This window comes from Micropterus dolomieu, linkage group LG16, assembly GCF_021292245.1.
Source record: "Micropterus dolomieu isolate WLL.071019.BEF.003 ecotype Adirondacks linkage group LG16, ASM2129224v1, whole genome shotgun sequence".
Taxonomy (NCBI): domain Eukaryota; kingdom Metazoa; phylum Chordata; class Actinopteri; order Centrarchiformes; family Centrarchidae; genus Micropterus; species Micropterus dolomieu.
In genome coordinates this window covers 9,171,714-9,198,851 of record NC_060165.1, presented here as the reverse complement: position 1 = coordinate 9,198,851, position 27,138 = coordinate 9,171,714, and the positions used below count along the sequence as shown (strand labels likewise).

The following is a 27,138-nucleotide window of genomic DNA, read 5'->3' as shown; positions in this document are numbered from 1 at the left end:
AACTCCACGGTCTGAATATATAAAACAAATTTCTAATTGATAACCAAAAAAAACAAAACCCTGGGCAATATTGCATAAGGAAAACCTTTATTTACAAATGACCGCAAAATTTGCATGGTTCCAGTCTCATTGCTAAAACATTTATCAAATTAGGTTCAGAAGTCATTTAATATAAAAATGTACAGTACATTGTTTTACTTAAACCCATAATTTAAACCCCTGGACATAAACTTAAATTGTGCTTAAGAGACAAATTGTATATTCCAAACAAACTGCTTATATTGAAAATACAGCAATATTATACATGATCTTATTAAAAACATTTCAGTAAGTTAAAAAAACAAAAAAAAAGGCCTATTTCTAAATGACAGTACCATGAACCACAAATTCACAATGACAATTAAATAACTTAAAACATCTTTCAGTCACAGCATTTATTTTTGGGCCATGTTTTGATTCAGAAAACAACTCTGCATCTATCTTTAATACATAATAATCAAAAAGCATCCGGACATGATCTGCGCAATTTAACAAAAATATTTACAGCATTTTGACCTGAAGTAGTTTTGGATAAGGCACAAGGAGAGAGTAGACACAAAACAAAAACATTGATTTACAAGCAAACACGTTATCACCAACCCCTACAGCTAGAAAAACCCTCCCTCCCTGATACACTTTTGACTGAGACTCGTCACAACAGCTCCAAAGTGTTTAACAGTAGTACACAGAATACGATAAAACCTCCAAATCTGGCCTTTGCATTGAGAATCAATCAGAATATGAATTGATATTTTACATTTTGCCCAACAGAAAACCTCCCATTTCACAGCTATGCAACTTGGTCCTTGATAAAGGGTTTACAAGTTAATGCTCATCAATAATCAGTACTGAAAATAAATCAAAGGGAGGTTGACCTTGAGGAACAGCAGACCCTCCATGTTTTCCAATAAAGGCCTGGGCTGATTTAGGGCACAGTTGACACTAGCTGTGCTGAACAGTGTCTCTGCTGGGACGATGCTGGGAGGGCAGCCCACGTAACGGGCAGCTACTTTGGCAAGATCGGGCCACAGGAACTTTTTAAGGTTCCAATAGTCGAGGGGGTCACAGCTTTGATCGAGTATGTCTTCCTCAAGGTACTCCAGCACTGCCAGCTCTGAGGACTTTGGCTTCTCCTCGTGTTTTATCTTTTGTCGGATATCAGCCATTAGGGACCAGAGGTTGTCCTTGTTTGAGTGGGAGGTGTTGGATGAAACGGGGGCCTCGCTGCAGCCGTTGGCTAGCGGAGGCTTAACTGCCGCTGAGGTAGAAGAGTCCAGCTCCCGGATTAGTTCTTGTTTGCATTGCTCAGCTTCTTCCTCTGTGAACAACGAAGTCTTGTATCGGGGGTCCAGCATGGTCGCCCAGGTGTATCGTGGGTCGTGCAGAGTTGCGGACATTCTGCTCACCATGGCTTCCTTTAGAGATTTGAGCATGTTGTCTATGCCCACAGTTTCATCAAACAGCAGGTCTATCTTTCTATTGAGGATGTGAATGAGCGGTATCACTTGTCCCAGAGTGGCAGTGCGGTTGCTCATCTCCCTATAGGCGACTTCGAAAGGTTTCAGTGCATTGCAGACCGACAGCATCACCTCCCACTGATCACAGCTGATCATTTCCCTGAAATTGCACTCGATCGACATCTCGTCAATGGCTGTCTTCTGTTCCACCAGCCGCTCCAGCATGAAAAAGGAGGTCCTCCATTTGGAAGGAACATCCTGAATCAGTTGGTTCTCTGGCAGCTGATGGGCCCTCTGGAGCTCGGCCAGCTTCTCCTTGGCCTTTGCTGAGCGGTGTACACGTTCACAGATCTTTCGTGCAATACTCAGAAGGTTCTGAACCATTCTCTGGCTCTTTATGGCTTCGCTAACAATGAGGTCTATAGTGTGTCCAAAACACTGCATGGTGACATGGCCATGGTCTTCCAAGGTGTTTCTGATGGTGTTGTTATCGGTTACAGTGAACCCCATTTTCAGCCCTGATGAGGTGATCCAGGAATCCCACAGATACTCGAGCTGCTTTGGGATGTCATGCATATCTTGATCACAGTCTATTTGTGAGACACTTAGGAGAGCGGAGCAGTGAAAGTCCTGACCCTGGGGTCGGACACTTGACTCGTACGATGCCCAGTGGGCAGTAAGGGTTAGGTATTCCCTTGTCTGGCTACTAACCCAAATACTAGTTGTGAAGTGGACAACACCACCTTCAGCCTCTTTCAGGTGGGTCAGCACAACATCCTTCACCCTTTCGTACATATCTGGTATGGCAGTGCTGGTAAAGTAAGAAGAAGTTGGTAAAGAATACTGAGGCTGGAGGTACTCTAGTAGTCTGTTCAGTCCAGCATTCTCCACCATGGCTGATGGCTGAAGATCCAGTGCGAGCATTTCTGCGATAAGTTTGGTGATTTTTTTGGCAACCGGGTGGTGTTCATCAAACCTCTCACGGCTCTGTTCCGTTTCGTAAACAGAAGTGTCCATGAGCTCTTGTTTCACGTGAATTTCAGCAGACGGCACATCACCTGAGATAGCTTTGTTACTTTCAAGAACATGTCCATGAAACCTCTGCATGTGCCTGAAGAGGCAGCTTGTGCCAAGGTTTGTAGTCTTTTTGCCTCTGCTAATTGTGCGGCTACAGTGCAAACAAATCACTTTTGTGGGGTCAGTAGGTGAAATGGAGAAATGGTTCCACAGTTTTGACGTCTTTTTGCTGAAAACAGGCAGGGTTTGCGGCTTTTTCTCACTGGCAGGGCTCTCAGTTTCTTTGGTTGAAACTGTGTCCGTTGCAGCGAGACTGGTGTAGGGATGAGGGGAAGATTCCTTCTCATCTGTGCTTTTTTGGTTTTTGAGGACGTCTGGGTGGCGTCTCATGAGGTGCCTCATCAGGCAGCTTGTACCAAAGTCGCCCCGTTTCCCCCGACTGATGACACATGGACAGTAACGGCACAGTGCTTTTAACTGGTCAACTGGCGACACTATGAAATGGTGCCACACTTCAGATTTCACCCGTTTCATGATCATCTTGTTTTGCTGGAAAACTGAATGATCCTGATTGAGGCTGGGGCCCTCTGAGACATCGCATGGTGAGGAAGTTAGGGGTGTATCCTCCCCCTGAGTTTTGAAGGAGAGATTGAGAGAGGACTCCTGCCCTGAGAGATGCATCACCTCATCAGATTCCTCTTTTATATCCATGCTGTCCTCCATGCTTTGGGGTAATTCTTCTGATATGGTTTCTGGTGAGGATGGCAGAAGGGGTGATTCTTTTTTTACTTCCAGTGGTTCCTGTAGTTGTGTGCGGGACAATAGTGAGGGCGGGTTTGTATAGGGAGGGGGAATGTGATTGCCCTGCCCATTTTCCTCAATGACAACCTCTTTGTGGGCCCTCCACATATGACGAATAAGACAGCTTGTCCCTAGATCCTTCCCATTTTTACCTCTACTGAATTCATTCATGCAGTGGATACATACTGCTTTGGAATTGTCAGCAGGCGACAGGTAGAAGTGTTTCCATACAGCTGATCTCCGACGGGAACTCGAGCTTTTAGGGGTCCCAGGAAGGCGCTCGGGCCCTCCGTCTGACATGTCTTCATGGTTGTTTTCAATGGAATGTGAGGATGAGAGAACGCTGCAAACAGTGTCAGCATACGGTTCTAGTTTTGGTTCGACTTTGGGTAACACTTCTTTGGATGACAAGTCAGAGTTGTCAGCTGAGGAGGTGGACGGTGAAGTGTTCTTTGAGGCAGAAGAAATAACGCTATTTGTCATGTCTCCGTTTTTTGGTGAGTTTGGGGAGGGAGGTATCAAAGATGAGGCAGGAGAGCTAGTCAGATTATTTGAGGATGCATCTGCTCCGTCTTGTAAAAGCACAGTGGGGTGAGCCCTTCGCACGTGCCTCATTAAACAACTTGTACTGAGGTCTTTCTCATTCTTACCCCGACTGAACTCTTTCATGCAATATAAACAGATTGCTTTGGTACTGTCTCGTGGAGATATGCAGAAATGATTCCATGCAGGGGATTTTTTCCTTGGGTTGGTGTTACTCCTCATAGATGACAAAAGGCTCTGAGTGACAGCATCCATGGCAACATCATAAAGGGTGCTTGTGTAGCCACTTAGCAAGTTACTATACTCATCACCATCTCTAGTTACAAAAGGGCCAATTGAGCTACCAAATGCTAGCCTTTCGTCATCCTGGGTTTCCTCCTCCATTCCATTTGCATCCCCAGTCTCCTCTTTGATATGTTGACTTTCTTCATTGCCATTTTCATACTGTTCATTCTCCATATTCGCCTCAGTGTCATTGTTTAGGCATTTGTTTGAAGGAGCAGGAGAGGCTGGATCAGTCTCACTTGCTTGGTCTGACTCCAACTGTTTGTCGCCCTGAGAAGATAAATCAAAAGAAGGGGGAGAGTCTTTATCCAGTGTTATTGAGGAGCAAGCAGGTGACTTTGCATCCACAGTGTCATGAGGGGTAATGCTGTATGATTTGAACACGTAGCCATCCTGGCCCTCAATTTTCAAGCAAGTCCCTTTTGCCTCCCTTTTTTTACTTTCTATGGAGCCATGAGGTTCACTAACCATATCTTCACTCATGTGAGAGACCTCTTCCTCCCCATCCATGGCAACAGCCCAAAGGTTTCTGTAGAATAGTCAGGTCTGCTTTGTCAGATGTAATCAATGTTTTCAGATGTAGTCATCGATACTACAGCTCTCAAGCAGGTGTTCTAATGAGTGTGTGGCTGTCTGGGACACAGGGTTCCTGCTTGTCTCTCTCCATTTATGACTGAAGCGGTTCCACCTCTCCACACAACCTAGAGAGAGAAAGAGAAAGAGAGAAATGGATCAAAAGGGTATTCTTAAGAAATAACAAGACAAACGAGTAATACAGGTATTACTTTTTAATTTCATTGACAGGTTCTTTATACAAGGTTTGGCAGCAACAAGTTGTGTGTCAAAGTTACAACTCCTGCTGTAAAATCAAGTTGTGATTAACGCAGTATTAATTTTAGTTTCTGTGAGGCTACACAGTCTCATTTACATGTCCAGTTTCAGCCCTTGGAGGACCCATATTCATGGCCCACCACTTACGTATGCAAGCAGCCACCTGGGAAATGGTAATTATCCATCAAGAGCAGGAACACCTCTCCAAGCTTCTTCCAAGGGAACTGTTGCTCAATTTAGTCAGCTTTCTGAATAAATGCCTGTGCACATTTATTGGTACCATTTATGGTAATTTAGAATGATCAGTTTTCAGACTTTATCTGTATGCTCTGTAACTCCGGTAACTTTTTTGTTGTGTAATGGTACAGTAGATCTATGAACAACTGAAATGTGCTAAAACTCTACACACATGGCGCTTAAATCTTTAATATACTCAATGTGGATCTTGCATAAAGTTATTTCATTATTGTTCACACTTAAGCAGCTGATAGCACTGATTAGTACATTTTGAGGAACTAAATGACAGAAATCAACTAGGGGGTAATGGTTGAAAAAGAACCAACTTAGTGACTCACATTTTACAGTCCACCATTTTTGCCATAAGTATGTCATGTATCAATACATTTCATTACATTTCTTCATTTTATCCAAAGCGAATTACAATTGCTATATATGTCAGAGGTCGCACGCCTCTGGAGCACCTAGGGGTTAAGTGTCTTTCTCTGGGACACATTGATGTCTCACAGTGGATTCGAACCCGGGTCTCTCATACCAAAGGCATGCGTCTTATCCGCTGCCCCATCACCACCCCATAAACATGGTAAAATGTGCCAAAAACATGAATATTTAGCTCGACCTAGCTAATACTAATGCAGTCTACTACAGCCTTGCGATACACTCTACTTGGATGAGCATTATAAGATTCACTTTTTTGTTGAAACTGTTTCAGAGGCGTTTCTCATATTTAATTTAGGCTCACTGGTATAAATGGGGTGGTCACAATATTACAGACACCTCTCAATATAATGCAAGACAGTTAAACAGCACCACAATCTACAGCCTCCAAAATGACCAGTGAGTTGAATCAACAGTTCAAACACAAAATTAACATTATAATCTTCATGAAAGCAGTCTCTATTGCAGGGATGTTCTATTAGACTGCATTAGTTTTATCTAGGTGTACATAACTGGGCGAAGATGGGGTGCATTTTGTTAACAAATGTCTCTGATTCTGAACCCCGATGGAACTCCCTCCAGTACCTCTATCTGCACTGAAAGTTAAGTTTATGTACCATTTATCTTCCTAATATCAGTTAAGTATTATGTTACTATGGACCAATGCAATCAAGATCAGTCAACGATGTTGTGCAAACAGCATAAAAGTAGTAAGAGAAAATGTTGTAATAAAATGATTAAAATTGTCATTTTACCTTTACAATGCATGAGCAAACAAAACAGACAAGACCTTTTAGAGGGTTAACGTAGCACAAGATACAGTAAGTGTTCATACAAGACACATAACTTAAGCTCTGAGAGCATTAGCCTAAGTAAACAAGTATCACCCAAATGCGGTTGGGCAGTTTTAACAATCTAATAAATAGTCATAAAAAATAATCGTGCTTGCATCTTAATGTAACCTCGTGAATGTGGTCAACATACTCAATTATATCATTAATTATTATTAATACATGACTTCGTGTAAGTACGCATCCAAAAAAACAAGAAGCGTCAAGCCATTTCCTATTAAACAGTGACAGCCAGTTTTTCCGGGTTTGGTTTAAGTGCTAGTCAGGAAGATGCGAGAGGGCAGCAGAAAATTGCCTACGCTGACTAGCTTTCATCTTCACACAACACACCAACTTGTAAATGGGCTCTACATACCCGGCTTTCGGCTTACACTCGTCGAACAACAGCCAACACAAATCCTGAAACTTCTGTGACCCTCACACCAATGAATATTTAACATTACAATGAAACACTGCTGGCAGTTAGGCTACATCATCAATAAACACCACGGTTGCTATCCTGGTGCTAACTGGGTTAGCCGCAAGGCTAATAAACACACAAAAACAACCTAAGCACAACACTTGTGTCACGTGGATTTTTAGTACAAATATTCAAGACAATGTAACTTCAAAGACTGTCCCATTAACATTGTAATGGCCTTGGAAAGCCGTTTAGTAAATTTCGGACCACACCACGACTGCTAGCTGGTTAGCTGCCAGCTAGGCCACACACAGGACATACTAGCTAACCTGGCGAGGCAGAACCCAGCCGTGGCAACACACGAACCACACGGGATCGGAATCAGACCGACACTCACCACGACGTCCTGGCCACATTAAAGCCTCCCCAGACGTGTACATGTGCTCAGGATACTTACTGTGAGGTGTGACGGTTTGATCACTGGGTTTCGGCTCCTAAACAGTTAAATATGACACATTTGATTGATCCGGAGGGGGGTTCACTTTGTTGCTTTTGTCTCCTGGTTTGCTAGCAGTTCACGTTCGGCCGAAGCAGCTCCACACAGCGACGGACGGAAGGAACATGTTTTAATGATGTCACCGGGCGCAGGGTCTTCAGTGTGGCGAAGGGGGTAATACGTTTAAGCAATATGTCACTTTACACCCGGCTTTACTTTGACTTTCCACACTTTTAAATCAGATATGCTTGTAATAAAATGACAGATTGAGGGTCTGATTGGCTTTGTTGCGGTGCACATAAAAAGCGAAAATATATTTTAACTGTGACAGTTATGGAAGCATTTAAGTAATTAGTAATATTAACAGTTGCAAAGTTGTAGTGATGGATTCTGTTCGCATAATAGCCAAACAAAATTGTCTTTGGCTTCATGAGAACTGAAGAATAATGTTCATGTAATTAACGAGCTTGTTACTGCGACATAATTTGCGCTCAATTCTAGGACTTATGCTGTGTGTTGCATTCACGGCCTGGGGCAACAGCTTGGATGTCAAGCAGGATGAAACATAATATGTGGTTTCAGCACCACAACACGTTTACGTTATTACTGCTTTAAACCCGACGGGGTTTGTCGACCTCGAGGATCTCGTCTGGGGCGACCTGGCATATAGTAACGTTACACGGTTTGCTGTTGTTGTTGTTATTATGCCCGTGTCCTGACTGTCCTCTGTGACTAACGGTAGAGGAGAAATGCTGAATCAATAGCCCAGACCATGACAGACATACAAATCTAACACTACGAGTGCAGCCAAAACAGAGAGAGGTCTCAGCTCTACCGAGACAGTGCTACTGCCCTGATTCGCGCTTTGTTGGGGCTTTTTGTACGGCTGGTAAGGACTGACAAAACGCAATACATTGAGTTTGTGACAGATGGGCTTTTGTGTGAAATCTACGACTCACCACCAACATGACCTCCAGCGTCACACGTAGAGTAACGTTGGTGCGTAACGTTACGGGTGGGAGTTGTCTGGTGAAACGCATTGTTGTGTTGGGGGATGAGCCGTTCGTAGTGCTGCTGCTGTTAGTGCTATTTGCTATCTGGTCGACTGTGGCTAACCAGTAACTCTAGCTAGCCTATGAATGGCCCACAAAGCAAATAATTGTGTGTTCTCCGTAGCATTTAATATCGAAACTCCACAGACACCAAGCAGGCATCTTTCTCTTTTTATCAGTATCTGAAAAGACCCCAGTACCGCCCGTTGGATGAGAACACTGTGTTCGGAATTAGAGCCACTTAGCAGGCCGTATCGCCATTGCTTTGTAAGGCTGCTGGCTAGCTACCGTCTTCAACTAGCAAAACTGTTGGTGATTCCGAGGTACGTATCTGAGGTGCTCAGGTTTCTTTGCTTTTCTGTGCTTTATGCGGCGACGACGAGAAGGCATACGGTGCATCTGCAAAATTTGTGTTTAATGTTACACATTGAATATGAATTAACACACGTTTTTGAGCTCTTGTTTGACGCCATTAGCGCCGTTTTGGGGTGGCTAGTTAGCTGACCAGCTAATGTTATTGTTAGCAACTTGGCCACTTTATGAGTCCTTAATGGAATGGCATTTGCATATCTGCACCAAATGGGCAAGAGCTAACTCTTGCGCAGTCTTTTTGAAAGTGCCCTGTGTTGCCGCCTCCCACCGCATTTAAATGCCCCAGCTCATTGACAAAGCTGTAACGTACAGCTGTCTACACTTCACAACATCGACTGTCACTGTAGTTTGAAGCTGTAACGTTAACGTCAATGAAAACTGCACGTTCTTATTGCTCTCTTAATCATTTGGCTAACAATAACGTAATTAAAGCATAATGCAATCAAATCGTAATGTTGATGTGTTTTGTTTTTGTCCAGAGGACATTTGAATTAGAAAACCTTGTTTCTCAGTGTGATACATCATCATAACAGTCAGTTATAATAGATGTTATTACTTGGGAAAATGTCGACACGCTATTTTGATAGCCTTTTCCTGTGCTTACCTTTTGAACACAATTTAAGCTTTGTCAATCATATTGCTCTTAGAATGTATTACAATGAAATCATGCATATCCTAATACTTGAGTTAATAGCCCAGGCTTTAATTTGCTTCAGTCCCTGAACTCACCCTGCCTATATTAGGGACAGGTGTCTATATGGGATAGGCCTTTAATTCCTTTCATACAGAATGGGGAATAGGCTACTATCAATGTTCATTTCAACCAGGATGAATTTTTTTTGACTTTTTTTGTTGTAAAAATTAACTGAACAATTGAACTGTGGAAAATCTTACCAATCTTACAATGTGTAGCATGTCCATATTAGTAAAAGTTTAAACATTTATTTTTGAATGCCCAATTTAAGAATCTTAGAACAAGCTCAAGCAGGTGGCCCGGTGGGCTTTAAGATGTTTTATATGTCCAAAGAACTTTATTTGTCAAAATGTGTAGCCACACCAGGCTAGTAAAAGGGACAGGGGTCTATTTGGGACTTGGCTTTTAATTGAAGTTAATTAAAGAACTAATATTTTGTTTTCTCTGTGTCATCACAGCAACACGGAGCGTCAAGATGAAGAAGAAAGCTCGGCAGCACCGGGTTGCGGTGCCGCAGAGGCCACCATCTCCCATCAAGCCTTCCCCCAACAAGCAGATCTTGACTTATGCCCAGGCGCAGCGCTTGGTGGAATTCGATATCGATGGCCGCATCCATCGGATAAGCATATATGACACGCTGGACGTGATCTCGGATGATGACCCCATGGTGCAGGAGATGATGGAGTGTACTAGCAACAAGGAGAACGCAGAGAAACCACAGCAACAGGTCCTCTTGAGGTCAGTGAGACTAAAAAACAACCAGGAAAAGAGAAACGCTGCACTGGGCATCACAGGTCACGGAGAGGCAGGTGGACGTCATGCCGGCGTTAATGCCGGTCCAAAGCTTCCAGAACCTAAATTCCGTACAGTGGAATATAATCTCCCAGCAGTTCCTAAGCGTCAAGCTGCCTTTTATAAATACACGGAGAAGACGGAGGAAGAGCTGGATGAGGAAACAGAGTATGACATGGATGAGGAAGATTATGCCTGGCTGGATTTGGTCAATGAAAAACGAAGAAGTGAAGGGGTCGGTCAGGTCTCTCACAACGTCTTTGAGTTCCTTGTTGACCGCTTCGAGAAAGAGTTGTACCTGGAGAGTCTGGATAAAGACAGTGAAAAGCAAGCTCCTGTTGATGAGGATGCCGTCTGCTGCATCTGCATGGATGGAGAGTGTCACAACAGCAACGCTATCCTGTTTTGTGATATGTGCAACGTGGCTGTGCACCAGGAATGTTACGGTGTGCCCTACATTCCTGAGGGCCAGTGGCTTTGCAGACTCTGCCTCCTGTTACCCACCCGGCCCGCAGACTGCATACTTTGTCCGAACAAGGGTGGAGCAGTGAAAAAGACAGATGATGACCGCTGGGGCCATGTGGTGTGCGCCCTCTGGATTCCTGAGGTCGGCTTCTCCAACACCACCTTCATCGAACCCATCGATGGTGTCAGCAACATCCCTCCAGCCCGTTGGAAGCTCACCTGCTACATCTGCAAGGAGAAAGGTGTTGGGGCGTGTATCCAGTGCCACAAAGCAAACTGTTACACCGCCTTCCATGTCAGCTGTGCCCAAAAGGCTGGCCTCTTTATGAAGATGGAGCCAATCAAAGAGGTAACAGAAACAGGAGAGCCCACATTCTCTGTGAAAAAGACAGCCTACTGTGGAGCACACACACCCAACGGGTGTGTAAGGAGGCCTCTTACAATCTATGATGATGCCAAACCCAAAAATGGACTATGTAAGAAAGGCCGAGGCACTGGTAAAGGACAGTCAAAAGGAAAGAAGAAGAGTAAGAGTAAGAAGCCTGAGCCTGATTCTGAAAGTGAAGCTGCAACCCCAGCTACTGTGCCTACTTTTCCTGCTCACAGGTATACTTAAGAGATGTATTAATGATGGGAGATGTTGTATTTGGTTAGTTGGGATGGCATGTTCAGTTACATTTATGACATTGATGCTTGGTGAGTGAGTGGTGATATAGGGAGAGCTTTTTTGTTTGATGTAAGAATATTAGCTGCAAGATTTGAGCATGTGATGTCAATGTTTGCCTTCACAAATTGAAGATTCAGCGATCTGCTTGCATGTATTTGGTCTGTATTGAGTGCTAGTAAATGCTGGTTAACGTTTGTCTGTGGCTGTTAATGTTACTCATGCCAATAGTCATGGATAATCCTGCAAGCAGCTAGAGACTTTTGCTAGTTTTCGATATTACTACCTGGTTGCATCCTTCTAATACCTGTCTTCCTGGCTCCTCCTAGGTTACAAACCATTTTGAACCAGGTGTCAGTACAGAAGAAGAAAACATTTGTGGAGCTGGTCCTAAATTACTGGACACTAAAGAGGCAATCCAGGAATGGGCTTCCCCTCATCAGACGCCTTCAGACAAGCCTGCAGTCTCAGAAGAATGCACAGCCGGTTTGTTCATCTGTCAGTCAACCACAGGAGACTTTCATGTCTTCATTCTGCCTTGTACCAAAGTACCAGTAGATTTTTGATTTAATTTTCCATACAGCCATTTCACAAACAAGCCTTTTACATCTAAATGTTTTGCCTAATATGCTTTTCAACACTTAATTACTGCTGTTAACAAGGTGTTTGACAATACTGTGTGTATACAGTCCCTTCCAAAAGTATTGGAACGGTAAGGAAAATTACTTTTTTTGGTTGAGACATTTGGGTTTAAGATCAAAAGATGAGTCTGATACAAGAATTCAGAATTTCAGCTCTCATTTCCTGGTATTCACATCTAGATGTGTTAAACAACTCAGGACATATCACTCTTTGTTTGAACCCACCCATTTTTCAAGTGAGCAAAACTATTGGAACATGTGACTGACAGATGTTTCTTGTTGCCCGGGTGTTGCCTTTTAGGTTGATTGTCCAAACATTAAATAGCTCTGCACGACTAGTCTAAATTTTCATCCTTGGTTCGAAACCTATAAAGACTGCATTTCCTGTTAAAGAGGATAAACCAACATGAAGACCAAGATTAATCTCTACCAAAGTGATGGAAAGGCCAAAGTGTGGAGAAAGAAAGGAACTGCTTATGATCCGAAGCATACAAGCTCATCTGTGAAGCATGGTGGAGGTGATGTCATGGCTCGGGCGTGCATGGCTGCTTCTGGAACAGGCTCATTAATATTTATTGATGATGTAACTGATGATGGTAGCAGCAGAGTGAATTCAGAAGTGTACAGAAACATTTTGTCTGCCAATTTACGGAGAAATGCATTGAAACTAATCGGGAGGAAGTTTCTCATGTAGCAGGACAATGACCCAAAGCACACTGCCAACAAAACAAAGGACTTCATCAGTTGGAAAAAAGAGGAAGGTTTTAGACTGGCCTAGTCAGTCACCTGACCATAACCCAATAGAGCAAGTATTTCACCTCCTTAAGAGGAGACTGAAGGGAGAAACACCCCGAAACAAACAAGAACTGAAAGAAGCTGCCGTAAAAGCCTGGGATAGCATCACAAATGAAGAATGCAACAGTCTGGTGATGTTGATGGATCGCAGGCTTGAGGCAGTTATTGCAAGCAAGAGTTATGCCACCAAATATTAAATGTTATTTACTTTAAGATTATTTGTTCCTTTTACTTTTGCTCACCTAAGAATGCTGTGGTCTAATACAAACAGTGAAATGTTTTGAGTTGTTTAACACATCTAGATGTGAATACCAGGAAATGAGAGCTGAAATTCTGAACTCTTGTCTCAGACTCATCTTTTGATCTTAAACCCAAATGTCTTCAGTGAACAACAAAAATAAAGGAATTTGACTTATCGTTCCAATACTTTTGGAGGGGACTGTACATGCTAGTTTAAAATCTGGATCTCTGTTAAAGGGTGACATGGGAGCGCATTTTCCCTTCAGTGCTATCAAAAATAATCCTGTCCTGTGCCAAACCCGGAAGAATGACTTCTGTTCCATCCCGTTCCTAATAAAATAAAAATCTGAAAATAGTGTTTATTCATATTAGAACTGCACATTTATATATAAAAACTGATCTATGATTCTCGTCCTGCCTGCTCCCATTTTTTTTTTTTTTCTGTCCCGTCCCAGTCCCGTGATGAATAGTGAAATTGATTCCCATCCCATGGGAACCCCACAGGAATCCCGTGACCCATAGGATTCCCCAAAAAATGTCAGCCTCTAATCTGCGTGCCTCAAGTAATAGAAGATTTGATTCTTGCGAAACATGTACCTGCTATGCAAGTTGATAATTTGATTGCATTCTGTTCTTTCATGAAAGTATTTTTCAATTTCTTCTTCAGAGACAGAACGAGGAGGAGAGCAGGGCACTGAAGGAGCAGTTGAAAGAATGGCATCGCCTCCGACACGACCTGGAGAGAGCCCGCCTGCTGCTGGAGCTAATCCGCAAGAGGGAGAAACTCAAGAGAGAAGAGGTAGGAGTGGAGGAATCAGCGAGTAGATGGACAGACATCTGATTTAACCTGTGGTCAGAGACATTCTGCTAAATAAATGAGACAACCTGATCATCTAATGATTTCCTTTCTGCTTTGTGTTATAGATTAAACAGCAGGAAACCCTCCTAGAGATGCAGCTGACACCCTTCAGTATTTTGCTCAGAGCCCTATTGGACCAGCTCCAGGCAAAAGACCAGGCCAGGATCTTCACCCAGCCAGTTGATGTCAATGAGGTGAACTTTAGGAGACACTTTTTTTTAAGTTCTCTTGTTGCGTTTGTCCACACAGAATCTTGCATTGTTTTTTCTGTGGATGCTATAAATCCATCCTAACCAGTGACCTTTGGAAGAATTTGAATACTATGAGTACAACATGCTGCAAAACAATTTTATTTTTTGTGCACAGGTGTTGCATTTCTTGCGGCATGATTTTGTTTTGTTGTCAGTCTGTGGTATGGTTATTTATTGTGTTCAAAAGTTGAAATTGCACCAAGGGGCTCATTGAAAGGTACTCCACCAAGGAACACGGATAGTTCTGATTCTGGTTCTACCTTGTGCACCATGTGTAAGTTTACATAGTTGGTAAAATATCTCATACTACTGTATCTACCTTGTAGTGTTGTGCAGATTTGTTGTTTGGCTCTCTGGCAATGAGTTGGAGAATAAAATAACTGCAGCTATAATGAACTTTTTACAATCTGACGTTAAATAAATACAAAGACTTACGTAGCCATCCTGAAGACGTCCTGTTTGATAAGCCTTCAAACCGGACTTGCTGGTTCATTTGTCAACACAGCACTTTGCATTTTGCCGTTGTGCTAATGTCAGGATGAAAGCCCACTAATGACTGCACAGCTGGCCTGTTTTACCAGTTCTTCTGCCTTATTGCCAGATAACTGCTCCAGAAATGTTGAAATAATAGCAGGAATTATGATGTGCATTTCTATAGTAGTCATACAAACATACAAATTTACACCCTACATCAAATCTTTTTGTGTTTTACCAAAGCTAATTGTACATGGGAATCAAGGGGAAGACAACACAGAGTGTGTGATCTTGTTAGACATCAAATAATTGATATGAGTTTCCCTAATCCCTAAAAACCCAGACACACAAAGCGGACCTGAAAGAAATTACCCCTTGTAAAGGGAGAATAATCACATAATTTGCTTTTCCTTGTATCACCACACATCTTTTAAAAGTTGTACTCGAACACACTACAAAGACAACAGCCAGCAGACAACTGCTCCCTCTGTGTCACATGTTCTGATCATAGTGACTCAGGTTACAAATCAACCCCCCACCCCCTCCCCGTGTAAGACAGTGTTGAGCAATGTGACTTCTTTGTAAGTGGAATGTGTAACTTGAAATGAAGGTCCACTGGCTGCAGTCTGGAAAAGGTGAAGGGTGTCTTGACATATTAGCCCGGCTAGCTCAGTCGGTAGAGCATGAGACTCTTAATCTCAGGGTCGTGGGTTCGAGCCCCACGTTGGGCGTAGCTTTTGATTTGTTTACTTAACTAGTAGATTATTCATTTTCTTGGTTAGCTGAGCAAGTGTGGCTAATAATCTGTACAACTATGGATAGGCTTGATGTTGAATACAGTCTTTTTAGATACTGCTGTCATCATGTATAACAGGGGGCGGCAAATAAGTCTGGCATCGTGCCAAATTTTTTTTCAAGCTGTTACATGGCGGGCCAGATCAAAGTCAAATGATTTCAAATCCTTGGCTATGCGTGTGGACGTTTAGCTCAGTCAGTAGTGTGCAGGACGTTGGGAGGGTTTTATGATCAATCCCCACATACTGCGAATATATTTTTTCTCCCTTGTTAAACAAATTGGTTGTAAGGACACTTTTGTACATTCACAATATACAATAAAGCATATGCTGCCTTTGTTCTGCATTCATAAATCTACGGACGCTTATTTTCATTTCCCTGAGGAAATTCCGGGGAATCCAATCACTTGTTTACTGATAGCTTTTTCAGAGGCGTGTCAAGCCAGCCAAAGACACTTTTGAATGTCCTTCTGAACTTATAAAAGTAAAAGCTCTCAATAAACACAACATAAAGCATTGCTGCAAAAAACGTTCTCGTGCTTTTATTTTGGAGGCACACTCACTTAAGAGGAAGTGATTATGTGAGTAACTGTGCAGCATAAGTGAAATTTACTTCATATTTGCATACTGCTATATTGTCAAATGGTCTAAGAAATTTTAAATTAATTCATTATATTTGCTGTGTCCTGTAGGTGCCTGACTACCTTGACCACATTAAACACCCAATGGACTTCTCCACCATGCGGCAACGCATAGATGCGCAGGGCTACAACAACTTGGAGCAGTTTGAGAAGGACTTCAACCTCATTATTGATAACTGCATGAAATACAACTCAAAGGACACCTATTTCCACCGGGCTGCTGTTCGCCTCCGAGACCAGGGCGGGGCCCTGCTCCGAAAGGCCCAGCGAGATGTGGAGAAAATCGGCTTCGATACAGAAAGCGGCATGCATCTGCCAGAAGCTCCTGAAATTAAAGCACCTCCATCCTTTTCTTGGGAGGACGGTAAGGGCAGTAGCATTGAAACGTGCATCTGTGACGTGTCCGCATCATTAGAGTCAGGGCAATCGAATGAGAAATATTCACAAAATGTGTTGAGCAAAACTGTGTTTCAGTCTCCTGCTGATTAATTAATTCTCTCCTTAGTGGACCGCCTTCTAGTGCCAGCCAATCGGGAACATCTGTCTCAGGACAAGCAGCTGCAGCAGCTACTGGAGAAGTTTGACCTGACCTGTGCCATGAAGTCCAGTCCCTCCCGCAGCAAGCGCCTAAAGCTGCTCAAAAAGACCATCAACGATGTGCGCAATGAAATAAGCCTAAAGAGAGTCCTGCCCTCCCACCATAACTGTTCTTCCTCCACAACTCCCTCCACATCAGCATCATCTTCATCAGCTGCCTTCCTCCCTGAACTGGGTAAACATAAAGAAGAGACAGAGAAGCCCAATGGACTTTTTCCAGACGATGAGGGTATGTGTGGATTTTCTTTGGCTTTGTAAGAAAGTGAATTTTCTGGTTGACAGCCTTTGTGATTTTAAAGAGAATCACATGTCCTTTATATCCTGAAGCGCAGGTCAGAGGTCAGAGATTAGCCCAAAACACCAACCTCACAAAGCAAAGTCACATGCTGGGTCCCATTGGGGTGTTGAAATTGATTGAAATGAGCTTTTGATTTCGACCTTCGCTCGCTGTCCACTGTCGCTACAGTTATTGTGCTGGCACTGGGAGAAACTCACTTCCACAAGAAATCCGCTATGTCACATGTTAGGGTTCAGGTTACCCTGAATGCCACCTTCCTTAAAGGGCTGGTGGCTTTTTGCAGGAAAATCAAGCTGTTGTAAAGTAGCGTTCTGCCATCTAGTGAACCCTTATTTCCCAAAACTAGAAACAAGTGAGAGAAATCATCTTTATTGTGTCACTGGTAATATTATTTCTTAATGTCTAATAAGTGACATTGGTACAAGAATATTTATTGCACCAATAATGTCTTTTTGACAGAGAGAGAATTGTTCCACTATATTTCAACAATAAAAATTTGCCCAGCCTCCGTGTAACTGATTGTTAAACTTAAAATTGTTCAATCATAGAACCAGACAGTAACGACTTGAGGATTACACGGATGTGATGGTTGAAAAAATGTCACTGGTAAATCCTAACAGCATTCTTATGTCTCTCTCTGGAACTGATCCCTGAATAGTCATAAAGAGGTCTGTGTTATTTATTAAAGTGCCTCAGTGTTATTCTAAATAGTGCCTTGTTTTTCTTTTATGATAAACCCAAAAGCCATATTATAATGTGCAGTGTCAGCATTTCTGCACACACAAGGACAAAGTGTGGTTGTTGCATTACATTACTGTTGGTAATCGTGTTACACGGTAGGTCATATTTCTCTCTTTGTTGTGACGGGATGTTATATTGTTTATTTTCTCCCTTTTCTGTAAGGCTTTTTTTTGTTGTTTTTCTTCCACAAGAGTATGCCAAAGATTTCACTAATGAAAAAATAAAAATACAGTACTATAAATAATAAAAATCTAACTGTAAAAATGTACAAAAGTACAGCTGTAAACAGTTTGTGTGCTTTGTCTCTTCTTCTCCCCTACAGGAGACAAGTCTCTTCCTCCTAAACTGGAGCTTTCAGACTCCATCCCTCCCCTCATCCACTCAGACGCAGACCCCGGGCCCCCCACCCTCAAACCAATCGATGACGCCCCGGACTGCCAAGACGAGACACACAGCAAGCGTGTCAAGTTTGACGGGGAAATACCAGACCTGCTGTCCTCTACGCCGCGCCTCAACGGCTACTCCCACGACAGCCTCCAGAGCTCTCTGTTGGACGGAGATGTGAGCGTGGTGGCCACGTCGACACTCGCTGAGCCCACGGGCATGGTGAACCGCCGGACCGCCGTGCTCTTCCGCAAATCGAAGACAGCCAGTTCCTACAAGCCCCCGAGGGTCGGGGACCAGGGGGCTGACGAAGTTAAAGAGGGCGAGGGGGAGGAGGAGGGGGAGGAGGAGGAGGGGGAGGAGGATGAAGACGGCGCGCAGCTGGGCTCCAAATCCTTCCTATCAGTGGTCATACCCAGGCTGGAGACGTTACTTCACAGCAAGAAGAGGAAGCACAGCGGCAGCAGAGACAGCGAGGAGGAGGGAGGAGAGGGAGAGCATGAAGAGGAGGGAGAGGCTCCTGTGAAACGACTTGACACTGGTAAGAAGTGCACAGAAAAAAAAAATGACATTCAATGCCATCAATATTTTCTGTTGTAGAGTAACCTTTTTTTGCAAGCATTTTCACATTTTTCTGCATGGCTAAACATTTCTCTGAGTTATCATATGTTAGAATATGAATGACAGTTCCTCAAGGCTCTGATTAAATTAGCACAGCAGTATTTAGCTCTGCTGCCAACCCCCGAAACTGGCAGTGCAAACATTGCAATGAGCTGTTACACTGCCTACAAGTCAATTTCCAAACAGCACAGCAGTAAGTAACAACAGACACTTGTTTACTCCTTTGCATCACTTTACTGAAATTAGACCAGAGGTTGCTGCAGCCTGTAGCAAATGCAGACGCATTAACATTTGACATGAGTGGCCTGGGTTCAGATTCTGTATTTGTAAAATATGTATTTTGTACAACTAGCCTGTTGTGTCTCCCCTCAGGCCTGTCGAGAGGTTTACTGGAGGTGGAAGAGGAGAAAGAGCTACAAGACTCGAGTAGAGCCAGCAGACCTGTGGAGCCACGAAGACGCTGTGCCTCCGAGTCCTCCATCTCCTCATGTAGCAGTCTGCCTGGAAGCACCAGGTAATCCACCAGATATAATATGTTTCATCTTGTGGTTTGATTTAGATTTGACTTAGAAGCGAAAGCAGTTTCAGCTGGTCTGTCTGTTCTTCCATTAGCTGCACATTCAACACTTCCAAGCCATCAACAGCACCTGATGTGTTCTTTCTAAAGTTGTTGTTGTTGTTGTTGTTGTTGTTGTTGTTTTAGGACAATTCTCAGTCTTCCAAAATGTGGGAAGGGGAAACCCGCCTTGGTCCGGAGAAACACTGTGGACGATAAGAATGAATTAATCGCCTGCATTGAAACTGGGAACTTTGCTAAAGCTGCACGAATCGCTGCCGGTAAATGTCAAAAAGAATCTGCATGCACGTGTGGGGTTAGGTCTGGACATCACAGACTACCTGTTTTATTCACCCTTTCAAATAGATATCAAATAGATAAAATAATTGTGACAAAGATATGTACCTAGGCCCGAGATTTCATCAAAGAAAACAATAGTATGAGAAAACAGTACATTTAGAACTAGGGATGCACAATAATTATCGATCCGATATAATATCGGTAGATATTGGGCATATTTTCATTATCAGAATCCTATCAGAAAATGAAATTTTGGCCGATGATTTAGCCGATGAGATTCAAACAATGCTGTAATGTGCGCCGCTGCTGTTGTCGGCAGCTAGAGCCAAATAAAACAAACATGCTATTGATGGTTCGGATGTTTTTCACTGTTTAAGAACAGACAGAAAAGACAGCTGTATTGCAATATGGCACCAGTCCGTCCTCCTTCCCCCTCTCTCTGCTGTGATCCACTGCAGGTAACAATGTGCCAAGTTTTAAGCTACCTGACAAACTAAACTGAACAGTTAAACTACAGACAGCTTTCAATTTAGATGGGTTGTACATTTGGCTAATTGCCACTCGCGATGGTTTTATTGCACATACTTGCACTATGAGCGCTGCTGTCGTGAACTCGAGTAGTTTGGAGCCAACATTACCTACACTTCAACGTCTCCACCGCGGCCGTGATCTCTGCTGGCCACGGTATGTCTGTGTGCACCAGCATGTCAGCAGCAGAGGCTGCAGCCTGGTAATAAACAGTACATCCCCGGGCCCATCTAATACTGCGTTTCGTTGCCCATCACTAAATAAAATTAGTTATTTTTATTCATTGCATTTCAGTCAGGAGGAGGATTGTAGGACATTTTAAGCACTCTCAACTTGCCATCTCTCGTCTAAAAGAATACATTTTACATGGTGAAGAGTTTGCTGGAGCAGTGTGAACAGCTTACCGTAGATATTAGCTCAGCTACTGCAGCAGACGTGATCCCCTTCACCAGCAAATTTTTTTTACCTTGTTTGTTGTGCTTTAAAGCATATCCTAAGGACTGAGGTTTTAGGTCAAGACACAACACCTGCTTTTATTTTGTACCATAGACAGCTCACTGTTGCAGTGCTGTTTACAGCTCAGCAAATAAATGGAGCTTGTTTGTTACGGTTTTATAAAAAAAATTAAATGTGGCACTGGCATATAATCCTCTCCCAAGTCAAATAATTCATTTATTTTTCAGGGGTGAATGTCTGTGTCTACATTTGTAAAATTATATTTTTTGTAGAATCAAATGTTATTTCTCTTGTTTAATATATACAACAAATGAGTAATAGGGTATAAATAGCAGAGGTGGGACCTAGTCATCGTTTTACAAGTCCGAGTCAAGTGCAAGTCTTAAACTTTGAGTTTCGAGTCCTAAACAAGTCATAATGCACTCTTCACCAAATTTAAAAACCATTTCAAAAGTTTTTATAACTTAAAAATAAAAAATATTTATTGAATGAAGCATTAGCCTGTACAGAAAGGAGGTAGAGGTGTAGTTTCACACAACAGATGTTCTATAATTTTATGAATTAAATTAAATGTTCGTGTAGGGCTGCTAATTATTTAGGTCAATATTGAGATCACAATTATTTAAACATTAAACTATTGAACTTCTAAAATGTAATACTTTCTTTTTAAAAACTATTATATGCATAACTCCAAAATCTCATATGGCCCATGAAATAAGAAACAATAATCCAACATTATTAACTTTGCAGCATCTACAGTGCAAAAGGTGGCAGCACAGTTTCAGCTTTGGGTGACAGATGGGTCACTGAGGGGGCTCTGTGTGTGTGTGTGTGTGTGTGTGTGTGTGTGTGTGTGTACGGAGGGGAGCAGAGCAGGTGACAGGTGAATTACTCGAGTTGACGCAGTTACTTACAGAACGCTGAAATAAAACCGTGGTGTTTTGTCAGGAGATGCAGTGACAGAAACCAGCGGTGAGAAAACTATAAATCGCTATGACGTTAGAAGACGCAGACACTGGATATTTTACAAGAACCGATCAGGTAAAGCAACACTGAACACAGGGAGGGCCTCAGCTGTAAAGGAAAGAGGTGCGCTGGATTTATAAAACAAAACGAGTGTCGTTTTGAAACAGCACCCGGCGTTATTATCGTTTTATCTTAATTAACTTGTTTTTATAATTAGTGGAAGCAGCTTCACGCAACAGCTGCAACAGTCTCTCTACACTGTTTCGACCTGACCTTTCTGTTCTTCGTGAGATGGAGGAATTTAGAAAGTTGTGTGGCGCTGCGTCAGGGCCCCAGCTATTGTGCATGATTTATGCGTAAAGTTCATCCCGCCAGAGGGTCTGATCACAAACGGCTCACAGCGCGCTGGTAGTAGGCCTACTACACAACCCATTGAAGGTACCGGAGAGAGAGTGGGTCGCTGGGGCATACAGGGCCAGAGACAAGAGATCACGGTACGGCCGGCCGCGCTTTGGATGGTCGGTGATTGTTCCCTCTTGCTGGAGGAAGCCACATCTAAATGTTGATGCGCTGCACAGTTTTTTATATCCTAATTTATATTCAGGCACGGGGAGTGTCAAGTCATCTCAAGTCAAAAGGCTCAAGTCCAAGTGAAGTCACGAGTCATTGGTGTTAAAATCAAAGCCGCAAGTCTTCTTTAATTTTGTCATGTCGAGTCTAAAGTCATCATTTTTGTGACTCGAGTCCACACCTCTGAAAAATAGTACACGAGAGACTTTGTTTTCTTTTCAGTGAAATAAAAAATAGATGTGTAAATATCGGCATCGGCCAAAATGAGTTTTAACATATCGAATATCGGCCAAAATCCAACATTGTGCATCCCTACTTAGAACAGTAAAACCTCTTTGGACTTATATACATATACTTATATGCAGTTATATACATATATACATTAAAGCACAGCCTAAAGAACAGTTATGTGCTGCAATTTCTTAATGTACATCAGCCAAAATATACTAAGACACTGGTGTGTGTGTGTGTGTGTGTGTGTTTGTTAAGCCAGCGTCAGTAGGTGATAATGGCTTGCTGTTACAATGAATTCAACATTTATTGTAGCCTGTTGCACTTAGTCTTGTACAGTAATCAGTGTGGAAAGTAAGGAATAGAGTATAGTATGTAGTTGAGTATATTCTGGGATGTTACAGGTCCTGTAAAAAGTGCAGAGTTCTTTTACTTTTCCTGTTGAATTGGCCTATTAGCCTTAGCATCAGTTAGGTCTTTAAAGTTTAACTTGATTGAACTTGCAGACACCTGTTATTCGTGCACACATAAAAAGCAAGGTTGGAAATTAAAAGCAGCTACCCGCCAACTTCTTTTCACTTATAGTGGTCTTTCTACTCTACCTGCCATCATGGCATGTCACCAGTCAGCATCTGGAGACTCACATTTGGTGAATAAAATGCCTGATAGCTGGTGCATTTTCAGTTCACTGTGGCTGTTAAAGGGGGGGGAAAAAGTTCATTTCCCACCCTGATTTGCTGTGTGCTCCTGCACTTACAGCATGGCTTTGGAAATGTGTTTCTGCCTGTGTTTAAACCCACACGTAACTTGTTTGGTGTTGTTCCTGCTTCCATAGAGGTTGGCAACAGCAATATTTGGATGCCCGCTAGTGCTGCAACAGTTGCCTTGGAACCCCTAAAGCTAGTTTGGGCCAAATGTAGTGGATACCCTTCCTACCCTGCCTTGGTGAGTGTTTGTGGGAGAGAAAGCATGACAATCACTGACTTAAGTCTTTTTTTTTATACTCTGAAGTTTCCTTGTCCTCTCTTCACGTTGGGACATATTGTAACCTGATTATGACACTCTTGTCCCACAGGATGAAGCAATAGTTTTACCACAGCTGTGTTTTTAGGTGTCCAGTGGACTGTTGGAGGGGTAGACAGATTGCCCACTCAACATTTCCTCTGTTTTCCTCTAGGTGGCAGCCTTTCACTGTTAACCAGTTTAATTTGACCTTAGCATGAAAGGACAAATGATGAAAGGAATCTTATTGCCACAAGTTGGTAGTGTGCATGCATATGTGTGTGTTAGATAGTGTTTGTACAGTATAGACCTCTGTACCTCTGTGGGTTTGCCATACGTTTACGTGTGTGTGTAACTCCCTCCCCTCTTGCCTCTGTGTGTAGATCATCGACCCCCACATGCCGCGTGTGGGCTGCCAGCACAACGGGGTGTCCATCCCCATGCCCCCCATGGACGTGCTCCGCATCGGAGAACAGATGCAGTACAAGGCCGAAGAGAAACTCTACCTCGTCCTCTTCTTCGACAACAAGCGCAGCTGGTGAGTGCCGCTATGTGGAGGGATGATTTAAGCTGAGGCGGGTTCCTGCAAGGGTAAACCTGTCAACCTGTCCGTCAGCTGATCATTATTCTCTTGCGGCTGCGTGACATTAATTGTCAAGAGAAAACAAATGGCCCTCGCCTCAGTCTTTACTGGTGATGATGGTACTGCCCTTGTGTCCCACGGGAAACTGGCTTTTTATCTGCTGCTAGCAAAGAGTATTCCACATCTTGGAGTGACCACTGTGGAACTGAAACTAACAAAATTTACTAGAAGGAAAGTAAAAATATAACAGAATACACCAGTAAATAATAGTGTTGTTAAATAAAAAAGTGAAGTGTAAAAAGGCCTTTTCATTTTTCTTTATCTTCCAATCCGTTTTTTTTTATCCTTTACCACCAATTAGTTGATTACATACTCCTTAGTTCTATTGTAGACATTTGAGTCATCTGCAGTGTCACAGGAGCATAGTAGTATTTTAGGACTGTTGTTACGTTTGCTGTTCCTGCTACTATTGTAGTTGAATACCAGGAACTGAGGTTGCGGCATTTATTCTGTGTTTTGCCACAATTTGCTCCCTTTTCCCTGGAAACATACCTGAGGAAAACCGGTACAACAACTCCAAATGAGTGCTGGAACAATTAACCGAGGAACTGAAAGAAAATTGAGTAATGACATTGTTTGCTGATCCCAGCTTTTCAAACGTGAGGATTTGTTGTATATTATTGTACATTCACAATATTTGGACTGTTGGTTGAACAAAACAAGTGAAAAAACTATTGGAAGACCTCACCTTTCGCTTTCAAAACATGTGATGCCTTTTTTAATATTTTGTGGAGAAAATTGTTATTTGAAAATTTTTTACAGATTAATCTATAATGAAGATAATTGTTTATCTTCAGATGTCAACACTTCCACACAACTGTGGAAACAAGTCAGACCTTACAATACTGTCATTATTGTAGTATAATTGGATCAAGTTTTGCAGCTGCAGTGTTTTTTTCCAGTTAAGTTTCATGCTCAAATGGTTGTTGTGTGGCAAAAACAAAACCTCTGTCACCAAGATGGATTATTTTTCATTGTTTTTTCACCTCAAATATGAGAATAATTACCATTTTATGACAGATTATCTGTAGTTCTTTGTTTAAAATGAAACCTATTTATTCCAAGAAATCTGATATATTCCTGGGAAGTGATCACTTTTAGAATCGTGGAAAAAACAAACATTCAACCCTAGCTTACTGTTCAGGTGTTGTAATGCAGATGGTGTTTTTTCCTCCTCCCTCAGGCAGTGGCTTCCTAGATCCAAGATGGTTCCTCTGGGAATGGATAAGACCATAGACAAAATCAAAATGATGGAAGGACGCACATCCAGCATCCGCAAGGCTGTCCAGATCGCCTTCAGCCGCGCCATGAACCACCTGAGCATAGTGCAGGACGAGCCAGTCAGCGACCTCAGTGACGTGGACTGATGCCATTCGTTGACTCCCCCCCACGCACACACACATACACAAACACAAACACAAACTTGTACCTCGCCTGTACCAAATCCCCCCCCCCCACCACCCCCCTCTCGGTCTCTGCAGGAGACTCAAATGTTTACTGGGCACCTGCTGTAACAGGTGGTGTCTCTTCCTCATCCATTCCTACTCGCACACACACCTCCCATGTGCCGATGGGATACGGCTGCTGCTGATATGAATGTGTCTGAATGTGTCCTCTCCACCTCCCAGGCTTGTAACTGTGCTTAGAGTCTGCTCTTTTGGTCCACCCGCTTCCCTCAACTGCGCCAGTCAAGACATATCATTTTCGGTCATTATTTGAAGGCAAAAAAACCCAAACATTAGCGATTGGCCTTACCAAATTTGTCTGTGGTGTCAGGACTTTGTGGTAAGACAAAAGAACTTTACGCCCACCGTTAAATCTTGGCTGCAGCTGATACGTTTTTCAACTCTGTCCTTTATTTTGGCAGGTAGCCATTCATCTTTTTTGCCTACATGAGGGCTTTGCAATTGTAGCCAAAGCCTACGTTTATGTCAAGATCACATTTAAGTACTGGTCATCTCCATTTACAAATACCTTCCTTTGTATTTAAACTGTAAATAATCTGTACAGTTGCCTGACACTAACTTATTTTGTAGTTTTGACATAAATGAGTACTCTACAGGAGTTTTCTTAGTATTTATACTTGATGCATTCTTGCCACTTAAGAGTGAGTGCTATTTTGACAGTGCTGTGTGATAAAGAAGAATAAAAAAAAAAGTGCTAAAGCCTTAGAATTGAGGAGATTAGGGCTAAGATGTCATGTATGAAATAATTCCCTTTTTTCATTTATAAGTTATTGAAGTTTATAATCGTAAGCTTCCATTTGGCATTAATCCCTTTTGTATTAAACAAAGTTTTCGTATATTTTTGTTCATATATATTTATATGATTTGAATACACAGTCTGTAAGTCTCTGAAGCTCATACGAGCAGTCTGATGTCGCAGACACAGAACGTATATATTGTTCTCAAGAAACCAAAAATGTTGCTACCCAGAAGTGTGTTACTGATTAATTTTTCTGTGTGATGTGTGAAAGTGTTGCCAAAAAAAAAGACAAAAAAGTAAATTGTATTTTTTACATGATACATTTGACTGTTACTTGGTTTTGCTGTAGATGTAGAGAGATGTGCCTGCATTAACTTATTGTAAAGTATTTGCATTACTTTATAGTCAAGGAAAGACGTGCAAACTGATTGTGGCAAAGTGGCACATTTTGTGCTGGATACTTCCCTCTTTTTTAAGTAACCTTTTCTAACTTTTTTTTGTAGTTGTAGACTTCAAGACATTTCATTTTATATTATTGCCTATTTTATTTCTGGGTAGCATTGGGTAGTTTTTGGTTTTTTCATTTTGTACTTAACTGTAGTAGTTTTTTTAATCAGATCATTTAAAATATTGCTTGTAGCAAAGCAAAAAATAAAAGATACAAATATGAACATGAGCCTCTTTTTTTTTTTTTTTTTTTTTTTTTGGAATTTTGTTTTTTATGAAGTTGGTTTTTTAAATGTCTTTCAGTGGCATAGTGCAGTATTCAAAATGTGATTAATTTGTCACGTTCCTCTTCATTGTTCAAATAATGTTTCAGGCATCCACAAAGTCACTGCAAAAGGGTGTACAAATTGAGGTGTAAATGACCAAAAACTTCATATATAATTAGTTAAAACATTTTGAGCCAT

At 42.2% G+C, this 27,138-nt stretch overlaps 2 protein-coding genes and 1 non-coding gene across 10 annotated transcripts; 2 read left to right on the top strand and 1 right to left on the bottom strand.

Moving 5' to 3' along the window:
- Nucleotides 1-70: 70 nt before the first annotated feature.
- zbed4 (zinc finger, BED-type containing 4) lies at nucleotides 71-8,447 on the bottom strand. Of its 3 annotated transcripts, XM_046071587.1 has the most exons (3): nucleotides 7,357-7,685; nucleotides 4,611-4,843; nucleotides 71-4,412 (listed from the first exon to the last, which is right to left on the bottom strand). In XM_046071587.1, exons 2-3 carry the CDS (start codon nucleotides 4,650-4,652, stop codon nucleotides 882-884), a joined length of 3,573 nt encoding a protein of 1,190 aa, XP_045927543.1. In that variant the 5' UTR covers nucleotides 4,653-4,843; nucleotides 7,357-7,685; the 3' UTR covers nucleotides 71-881. The 3 variants fall into 3 exon arrangements, with proteins under 3 accessions (XP_045927543.1, XP_045927542.1, XP_045927541.1); XM_046071586.1 differs by lacking the exon at nucleotides 7,357-7,685 and adding an exon at nucleotides 8,355-8,447 and having other exon boundaries at nucleotides 71-4,843; XM_046071585.1 differs by having other exon boundaries at nucleotides 71-4,843; nucleotides 7,357-7,686.
- brd1a (bromodomain containing 1a) lies at nucleotides 7,241-26,898 on the top strand. Of its 6 annotated transcripts, none has more exons than XM_046071579.1 (14): nucleotides 7,241-7,362; nucleotides 7,471-7,569; nucleotides 9,972-11,376; nucleotides 11,764-11,932; nucleotides 13,778-13,909; nucleotides 14,035-14,163; nucleotides 16,181-16,493; nucleotides 16,635-16,955; nucleotides 18,088-18,690; nucleotides 19,143-19,284; nucleotides 19,474-19,607; nucleotides 23,213-23,322; nucleotides 23,763-23,917; nucleotides 25,206-26,898. In XM_046071579.1, exons 3-14 carry the CDS (start codon nucleotides 9,989-9,991, stop codon nucleotides 25,387-25,389), a joined length of 3,780 nt encoding a protein of 1,259 aa, XP_045927535.1. In that variant the 5' UTR covers nucleotides 7,241-7,362; nucleotides 7,471-7,569; nucleotides 9,972-9,988; the 3' UTR covers nucleotides 25,390-26,898. The 6 variants fall into 6 exon arrangements, with proteins under 6 accessions (XP_045927535.1, XP_045927536.1, XP_045927537.1 ...); XM_046071580.1 differs by having other exon boundaries at nucleotides 7,266-7,362; nucleotides 7,474-7,569; XM_046071581.1 differs by lacking the exons at nucleotides 7,241-7,362; nucleotides 7,471-7,569 and adding an exon at nucleotides 8,057-8,284.
- Nucleotides 15,353-15,425, top strand: trnak-cuu. Its single transcript has one exon. It is a non-coding gene; the product is annotated as a tRNA-Lys (tRNA).
- Nucleotides 26,899-27,138: the final 240 nt, after the last annotated feature.

Coding starts and splice junctions, on each gene's coding strand:
- zbed4 (XM_046071586.1), bottom strand. CDS start 4,652: ATGGATGGGGAGGAAGAGGTCTCTCACATGAGTGAAGATATGGTTAGT.
- brd1a (XM_046071579.1), top strand. CDS start 9,989: ATGAAGAAGAAAGCTCGGCAGCACCGGGTTGCGGTGCCGCAGAGGCCA. Junction 14,164..16,180: donor AGCCAGTTGATGTCAATGAG/GTGAACTTTAGG, acceptor TGTGTCCTGTAG/GTGCCTGACTACCTTGACCA. Junction 19,285..19,473: donor AGTCTGCCTGGAAGCACCAG/GTAATCCACCAG, acceptor TTGTTGTTTTAG/GACAATTCTCAGTCTTCCAA.